This window comes from Alnus glutinosa, chromosome 1, assembly GCF_958979055.1.
Source record: "Alnus glutinosa chromosome 1, dhAlnGlut1.1, whole genome shotgun sequence".
NCBI lineage: Eukaryota > Viridiplantae > Streptophyta > Magnoliopsida > Fagales > Betulaceae > Alnus > Alnus glutinosa.
In genome coordinates, this window is record NC_084886.1 from 7,015,138 (window position 1) to 7,024,670 (window position 9,533).

A 9,533-nucleotide genomic window follows, 5' to 3' on the forward strand; every position below is an offset into this window, starting at 1 on the left:
TTTAACTCAAGAATATATATCTAAATGTATAATAGTAAATTACCACTTAGCAGCAGTCTAGCAGAGTCGAGCACGACGACTCGACGAGCAGTGCACCACCAGATCCAAACAACCATAAAAAAAAGTCTCTGACTGTGAAAAAAAAATGGATTTGTTAAACGGTTAAACCAAACATTTCCAAATCACAAATGCAATTATGCAACTAAACATTAACAACTACTGAAAAAAAAAAAAAAAAAAAAAAAAAAAAAAAAAAAAAAAAAAAAAAAAAAAAAAACCTTGGGGCCTTGAGAAAAGGGACGATTGGCGAGCGGGCTAGGGACTAGGGTTTCTCATTTATGGGTTTGACCCGTTTTGGGCTGGGGTCCACCTGAACACGAACACCGAACACGACTACACAAGAGTGGCTGAGTGCCAGTGTGACTGATTTGTGACTCTGTGAGAGAGACTCGGAGAGTGGGAGACGGTGATTGGCGAACGGCCGAAGGGGCGATTGGCGAACGGCCGAACGGGCTAGGGCCTAGGGTTTCTAGGTTTGGCCGTTTGGGGAGAGTGGGAGACGGCACTGTGGGTCAACCGGTAGAGTGAGTGTGGTTGAGTGATTGAGTGAGTGATTCGAAATTTCGAATTCGAGGGTTTCAAAAAGTATGAATATATATGCCTTTCAAAACAGCGTCGTTTATGATCTAAATCAAAACGACGCCGTTTTAATTTATACGCAAATGACGTCGTTTTGACAGGCGAAAAATGACGTCGTTTAACTAAAGCGCTGGATGACGCCGTTTAGACTGGTCGGGTCGGGTCGGTTACCGACTACACAGTCGGTTATTCCGATTACCGACAAGAAATCGAAATTTTATTTTTATTCCGAATTCCGATTAAATATTTTATCGGTAGGCGATAGGCGGTCGACGTCGGTTCGGTTGCGATCGGCGGATAATCGGTAATCAGTAATCGGATAATTTGCCCACTCCTACCAGAGCCCAAAAAAAAAAAACACAAACCACCATAACCCAAAGGGCTAGGTGAACAGCAACCCTTACCGGATCAACTAAGGGAACAAAAGCTCTACAACCCTAATGGATGAGAGAATAACTAAGAAAGCTAGGAGATACCACCACCGGGAGAGGGAGACTCCCAGCAAAACCAACTTCAACAATGAGCTCTCTCTCTCAAGAAAAAACGGGAGCTTCTCTCTCCTCGAGAAGCTTTGTCGGTCGTTCGTACAATTTTCAAACACTGTTTTAGTAGGGCTATATTAAAACTGTATGAAAAAAAAAAAAAAAAAAAACCAACAACAACATAAGATTGTTCTAATTTCTCTCTTAAAGAGTACCAATATTTCGTTATACATAGATTTTTTTTTTTTAGGAGTTACATGTTCATCGTTAACATCCCAATAAAAATAATTTAGGTTGATTTTTAAAGTTTTGAGCTTGTTTTAATTAATTTATTTTTTACACCATAATGTTTTGAAAATACATTAATTTCATATTACTTTTGTAATTTTGTCTAAATGTTACACGAAAAAACAACACAGCGAACAAAACTAGTGAAAATATAACCTACATATATCTGCATCCGCATAGGCGGATAGTTGTTTTTACTAATTGTATCCACGTCTTTATGTGTAGCCTGTAGATAACAAATAATGGCCGGCGGATAGTAGATGCGAGCAATCAACATCCGCATGTACATCCCTGGTTTTAGAATCGAGAGCCAAAACATTATAACAAGTTAAAAACCTTTTCGGTTTCTGGATTTTTTTTTTTTTTTTTTTTGGTTATTCTGTCACCAAAGCTCATAAAAGCTGAAACTTTTTTTTTTCTTTTAATTTATTTATTAGGTCGCAGCCCCATCTTGTCTCCATCTTGTTTTTTCTTTATTTAAGTAATGCCAAACTTACGATTGTTCCGTATAACTCTTTTACGATTTGTAAACACGTTTCAATATTTGATAGAGCCACATCAGTAACTAAAAAAAAAAAAAAATTATTATCCTCCAATCATATGCTGACAAGTATAAACAAGTTGTCGGTGTAACATTTTTCTTCTAATTTTTCTTGGTTCTCTATTTCTCTATTTGGTTAAAAAAAAAAAAAAGAGGAAAAGAAAAGATACAACGAAAAATGAAAATGTTTCCCATTTTTTCTTATGTATGATAATATTGTATTATAAATGTAGTTTTTAAAGACCACAACGGATCTATGAAAAGATCATTTATTTACAATATTATGGTATACAAAATCAACGGTTCTCAATGAATACAAAATAGGATTTATGGCTACACAAACTGTTGAAAATAGTTCTAGATCTGATGCAAGACGAACCATCGTAGGGGATTTATTGAAACATTGAATTCGGAATATGGTAAAGTAGAAAAGGTGCCGTCTCATATATAATTTTCAAAAAGGAAACCACGCTTTTAATTTTGTTCAATTTTATTCAGGTTTTCTTTTGGGTAATACTGGGGAGAAGGAAAATTTCCGGATTTCATCCGGAAATTTGGCTGTACAGTGGCAGCCAAATTTTCGGATGAAATCCGAAATTTTTCCTTCTCCGTAGCACTGCTCTTTTCTTTTTAGCATTTCTTTATTCTCTTTTGCTGAAAATTGAAAAGAAACCCATTCACCTTGACTCTATGAAATCCTACGGGTTGGTACAGTTTTTAGTGATAAAATACTTATAGTGTCTCCTTTTGATGCCTAAATTAACTTTTGTGTAAAAAATAATGCACAATGCACAAGAGTTTAGCCTGAGTTTATATATAGGGCATGTGCCTATTTATAAGCAAAGAAGTGGAGTCAAACCTGAATTAAATTTTCTGCTCCTCGAAATGTAATCAGAATTCTACTTAGACTTTGATCATTTAGTAGACATATAACCTGATCCCAAAAAATTCGAGATCAGATAGGACTAGGAGTCTTATCCTGATTCTATTGAAAATAGGACTACTGATCAAACTACACTTGGACTAAGAGTCCTATCCCGATTCTACCGGGAATAGGACTGCTGATCAGATTATAACCCCTACTTCAATTCAACTTGAAGTAGAGTCCTAATCCGGATTTTCTGGGATAATTGATACCTGATTTTCTGGGGCAAGCTAGTCCTGTGCCTTAGCTGACTCTTGGTCCCGGATTATCTGTATTCCCGGGACCCAATATGAATTTACCTCCTGTCGCGTATTCTCGGGAATAGCTACTTAATGTTTATCTCCCGAGTTAGAACTACCCAAAAGTGCTGCTATCTCCTCCTTGGGCCGGTACTGACCGAAGGCCCATAATTATTTTGATGAGCCAGTTTAAGTGAAATTATTCTCAACACTAAATATACAAATTGGTCATGTTGTACGGTCTCACGGTCCCCAATTCATTCATTTTTCACCGTATTAAGTTATTAACGCTAATAGACGCTAGCTTATTGAAAAGTCCACGTAAGCACGATTGCTACTTCTAAAATTTTGTCTATGTATTTATTTAGTTTCATTTGTGAAATCGGAAAAAGCTTGGATCCAATTGGGGACATATTAAGGGCTTGTTTGAGTTTGCGATTTCAAAAAGTACGATTTAAAATTATGATTTTAAAATGTGCGATTTAAAAAAGTGATTTTTAAAAACGCAGTTAAGCGTTCGGCAAAATTGCAGTTTAGTATTTAAAATCACAAATTAGCTTTTAAAATTTTGGGTTTTCCAAAAAATATTATCTTATTTGCAATTTGAAAAAGCAGATTTTCTTTATTTTCAAATCGCAATTTTTTAAAATGCAGTTTCCAAACGATTTATGTTCTGCTATTTAGTTTAAAATCGCACTTATTGTTAACAAAATCGCAATTCCAAACGCACCATATGGAACAGTTAAGTTTGGCCAAAAGGCCCAAAATTTTTAACCAAGTTTCGGGACCTAATTTGTTAGGACATTTTGTTGGATTCTCTTTTCCCCCATGTGAAGAGAAGCTGATGAAAGTGAAAGAGCAAAACTTTGTTCATAACAATTTATTCTATTCACTTTTGATATGAAAAAAAATAAAAATAAACATAGCATGTTTCGCATTTAAGTGATAAGAATGAGAGATAATTTTTATTTATTTATTTAAAAAATACATCTCCTACATTAAAAGAGAAAAGATTTGTTTTTCAAAATTATTTTTTTTAAAAAAATTTATATTATTAAAATTAAGAAAAGAATAAAGACGTAAAGTACACTAGCACACGTGTTTTAAAAAATTGTTTTCAGACAATTATTATGAACAAATTGATTTTTTTTTTTGGAAAAACAGTTTTCAGAAATTATTTTATGAAAAATATAACCAAACAAGCCTAAGGTCTTCAAACACTGTTTTTGTAGGGCTATATTAAAACTGTATGAAAAACAACAACGTAAGATTGTACTAAATTCTTTCTTAAAGAGTACCAATATTTCGTTATACATATATATATATATATATATATATATATATATATATATATATATATATATATATATTTATATATATTTGATTAGGAGTTACATGTTCATCGTTCAACATCCCAATAAAATTAAGAGAACAATATATATAAGCTTCTCAAGCTTAAGTTTCTCAAACTTTAGGAGTATCATGCCCCCCTTGATCTGCATGTGGCTTTCTTATTGTCAGGGCAAACTTCAAATGTTAGCTTCTTTAGCTCAAGCCCTCTGAAACCCGTTTTTACCTCCTTTTTTTTTTTTTTTTTTTTTTTTTTTTTTTTAATTTTATTTTATTAAAAAAAAAAAAATGTTTTTGAGAGGTAGCTAGCTACTCAGGAGTCAGGACACACGTCTGTATCCTAGATGAGGTTTTGGTTCAATTTGTGGGACATATGCGAAAAGATTCTTCTAATTTTCGTGTCAACGTTGGTAACCTTGCCAATTCAATGAAGAAAATGGTGATTGCGCAGCCTGAAAATAATTTCCCCAAGTTTCGGAGCAGAGAAAAATGTGGACAGATCCAAGTCTCTAGCAATACAAATTCTTCACATGCGCCATCCGCGGCATGACTCGGGTTTGTATTTTGTAAGATAGTCTAAGAAATTAAAAAGAAATCATTTAAAAGAAAATAACCATTTGCTAGAAGACCAAACTTCAGCACGGTGCAACTATAAGTTATAACCTTCTCCTTTATTATCATATACATACAACACACACACATAGTTCTAATTGGAAAATTCAAAGAAAAAAGAAGATTGGGTAAGAAAAACGCCATTATCAATCATATTAGTACTTGAAAAGATAAAATCCAAAAAAAAAAAAAAAAAAACATAATTCAAAAACATTTATGACAATTTTCTGGATAAAAAAGCTTATCTTCGATTACATGGAGGATTACAATGAATCAATTTAAAAAGATAAAGAAGGAAGACATGGAGGCATACATACAAATGTCAACAGCCTCCTCCCAAAAAGCGTTAAGAAAAACTCCAATCTGTTTATCAAGCCTCTAGTGCTTCTTAAGTGCGTTCATTTTGTCCCTGAGATAGTAAAGCTTGGCTCTCCTCACTTTCTTCTTGTCCAGCACCTTTATCTCCTTAATGTTTGGTGAATACCTGTCATGCATTTCCCAATTCTTTGCCCATTATCAACATAAAACAAACCATGAGGCAGCAACCACATACATGTGACAACTTCACTAAAAAAGGGGACAAACTACACATACATACCCAGCTGAAAACAAGTAGAACAAGCAAAAGCTATATTTCTCAGCAAATATACCAAATAACCAAGTGTTTTCTTCTCAGAACACTCAGAAGCAAGTTAAACCTCTTGTGCAACTTAATATTGATTCCACAAAGAGCCAAGCAATAATGCATAATTTAGATAATAAATTAATAAATTTTCTTTCATCTCTTTTTTTTAGAACAAGTGCATGTGAATCCATTTGTCGCAACAGAACTACATATACTCATATACACATCAGATTTGTTCAAAGATAAGCACCACCAATCTTTTCCTGCAAGTCTGTTTATTAGAAGATCAATTACAAATCAGCACTTTATTACAAATCTTATTATGTTATTACTTATCAAAAAAAGTACAAATCAGCACTTTTACTGTTGCATCCACATCTGTGCACGACCAGTTCTTTTTATCTTTCCAAAGTTAAAAATATATACATAGATACTCTTCTCTACAGGATATCAAGACCTAATCAACAACAAATTATGCATATAAACATGACTGTTTGCACTATCTAATGTTGACTAAGGATGCTTCTGCGGGATGTTATGCAACCGACAAGTCCTTTTATCAAGAGTTGAGTAGTGTCTAATTGTAAGTGCTAGGCCCCAGCAAAAACACAGGAAGCTTATTTTCTAGTTCAAAGCAGAAAATCCAATCCATATTGGATGGACATCTTTAGCCAATAAAACAAAAACTCCAAAATACTTACAGTGGGAAGAGTGATTCAACTCCAACCCCAGCTACTAGCCTCCTTAATCTAAATGTACTATTTAAACCAGCGTTACGTCTTGCTATAACAATGCCTTTCAGAATTGAAACACGTCGCTTGTTCTCAGGCACTTCCTGTTGATATGAAGGATCATAAACAATTAATTTCGTTCACAAACCCCTCATCTGTGACCAACATAATATGGACAACATCCCCTTAAAAAGAACTTGGCATACCACTTTGAGTTGCACAATATAACCAGGCTTTATATCAGGCATTTCTCTCTTTGCCCTCACTTCCTCTACAGCTTCCTTATCTAGAATCTGTGAAGCACAATACCAACCACTATCAAAATGACGAAAAAGAAGAAGTTATTGTTAATCTCCAATAATACCAATGTCAAGATGCATGCCTGCATTATGTGCTTGGCAGTTTTATCGAGCCTCTTAAATTTGATGCGGGGAGCTACATCAGAGACACACGCAGAAGAATCCTGTGAAGCCGATTCAACAAGATTTTCTGCCGTTGAAATGCACCTGCGAGTGAAAGGAGGCATCACAGCTGCCCATTGAAACAAATCTGGCCTAGAACTTCTGCATGCCACTGATACCGACGGTATACCATTATTAGAAGCTGTTGACGTCTCTGCTTGGGAGCTGATTCTTGTCTGATAGAACAATTTCACACACATCATACCAAGATATTTTGATTTGAGAGAAAACAATAAGTCCTAATTCATCGATTGAAAGAAAAAATTGCTCTTCATTTGAATATTAAACAACATAAAGATTGTGTTATGGCTCAACTGAAATTTCATAAGTCATAGTATGGAACACATAAAGCTTACAGGCTAAAAACAAACATTCTCCCAAATTGGTAAGCAGATAATGTAAGACCAATGGGAAAGAAGTGCTATTGGCATCAATTCTCTAGATTTTATTTACTTACTTACCCAAGAAACAAAAAATGAAGTCAAAGAGGAGTAGTAGAAGGTAAATAACCCGGGAATACAACTCCGAAAAACTTCAGGAACCACAACAGAAAAATCATCATTTACTACAGCCAATTTTTGCAGTTGTCAACAACATACTTGCCTGAAGCATCTCAATATTGCATCAAGAAGCCAAACGATAAATCTTCAAATATCAACCATTTAATACCAGCTACAGTATAGCTGCATATTGGATCTCAATTCCACACAAGTGGAAGCATTGGTGACTTCCGCTTTATGATTCAACGCATGAGGCTCATCTTATTAAGTAACCAATAAAATAACATGCCCAATGCAAGCTTTCACAGATCTTGTGAGATCGAGCAGCTCACAAGATCAAGATCTAAGAAACATCTGCCATGTGTATCAGAAATATTGAGCAAAATACAAAAAAATGAAAGGAACAGAGAAGCACAGCATAATGTTGTTTCAAAAGTCTATATGTTAGGCTACATTTTACAAAATGTACTCATAATCATAGACGATTCGAGATTACACAACATCTAATCAATCATGATAGTCTAACAAAATTGCCTAATGCCATTATACATACAAAAGTGCAAGAAGGTTCATAGTTACACAAAAATGTGTAGCAATCAAAGCAAACTTTTATGACAAATTCACAAAAATTGTTTACACCATGGCGATCAAAAACCACACAAAGAAGTGCTTACTAAGTTTCCACAAAATTCCCCACACCAGATACGGCATTATAACTATTGAGACAGATTTAAACCTACAATGACAACCTATTCACCAATTTTCTCGATAAATAAAGCATTACATTTTGATTAGCCCAATTCTCATATTGCAATACAAATTCAAACAGTATAACTAGCACCTCCATAACACTAATGAGCATACGACTCTTTATTTTTATTTAAAAAAAAAAATTAAAAACTAACAAAAAAAATCGAGAACCATATAAAGTCAGAAATATACATATGAGACCGCAGGCCGATACGAAAACTTGGAGAGGGACCCTATAAAGCAAGGCTTTGAAGACCCAATAGAGCTCCCATGAAACTTGGCAGCAGCAAAGCGAGAACCATTTGATTTCGAATCAACGCTGCTTAAGCTGCTAATGCTTTGTCTCCGGACCAACCGGATGCTCCCACGTAAAGCTTGCATATTTCTGAAAACAAAAAAGCCACTAAATCTGCGTTCGTGAAATGAAAAAGAAAAAAGAAAAAGATTTAGACATTTAATAATCTCATTTCAAATTGCACAGAAACTTCATTTCTTGTATTGAGGTTCATAAGGAAGACAAAAAGACGTTAAACCTATAATTTATTTACCGGTATTGAGTGATTCCGGGGAGCAACTCCGGTGTCGTCGTCGGGGACAAATCGAAAACCCTTGGTGCCTAACTCGCCAGAGTAGAAGGGAGGGTTTATGATCGGGGATGATTGGTTTGACGAAAATGCCCCCGATGAAAATGAAGACTGAAGAGATGGACTGTAGATGGGATGACCGGCCCGAGGTTTTAAATGGCCCATATACATACCAAAGGCTACCAATCCCATTGGATGACCCAAATAACAAGCACGATCTTGCGCGTGGACGGTGAACTCAAAAGAAAAAAAAAAAAAAAAAATCGGAATAAAAAAAAAATTATTCCATAAACACCACAAAATTAGGAATAAAAAGTAAAATCGGAATATAAAGTTAATTTTAGAGGGAATATTACAAAACATCACAAAATTTAGGGGCAATTTTAAAAGATCGACCACAATGCTCAGTTGACCGAGCTAGTTGTAAGAACTTCTTAACTTTAAATTTGTTATCTCGTTTTTTAATTTGTTTTATCCTATCTCCCTAGGGTTCTTTCATACTTAACTAATCGGGCGATATCGCGCACGCACTTGGTAATAATTTATAGAGCGTAACTTGGGATACACCCTATAAAACTCAAATTCAAAAGGTCATTTTCAGTGTGTATGATGTAGTTACCGATTATGCTCGGTGAGAGCATTTTAAAGTTCAAAGTCCATCGTTTTAATCTCTATAATTCTGTATTTTTTTTTTTTTTCATAACTTTGTCTTACTTTAGCCTTAGAGGGTATTTTATTCATTTCGTTATTTTCTTAATATTTAAAATATGCATTTAAATCTCCTGGGGATTACAGCTACTGCTAGT

General features: G+C 34.6%; 1 protein-coding gene across 3 annotated transcripts; it reads right to left on the reverse strand.

The window, feature by feature from the left end:
* Nucleotides 1-5,276: 5,276 nt before the first annotated feature.
* On the reverse strand, nucleotides 5,277-8,851 carry LOC133869281 (large ribosomal subunit protein bL19cy-like). Of its 3 annotated transcripts, none has more exons than XM_062306238.1 (6): nucleotides 8,692-8,851; nucleotides 8,336-8,528; nucleotides 6,815-7,069; nucleotides 6,639-6,725; nucleotides 6,403-6,536; nucleotides 5,277-5,560 (listed from the first exon to the last, which is right to left on the reverse strand). In XM_062306238.1, exons 2-6 carry the CDS (start codon nucleotides 8,522-8,524, stop codon nucleotides 5,455-5,457), a joined length of 771 nt encoding a protein of 256 aa, XP_062162222.1. In that variant the 5' UTR covers nucleotides 8,525-8,528; nucleotides 8,692-8,851; the 3' UTR covers nucleotides 5,277-5,454. The 3 variants fall into 3 exon arrangements, with proteins under 3 accessions (XP_062162222.1, XP_062162228.1, XP_062162233.1); XM_062306244.1 differs by having other exon boundaries at nucleotides 8,336-8,552; nucleotides 8,692-8,849; XM_062306249.1 differs by having other exon boundaries at nucleotides 8,336-8,546; nucleotides 8,692-8,845.
* Nucleotides 8,852-9,533: the final 682 nt, after the last annotated feature.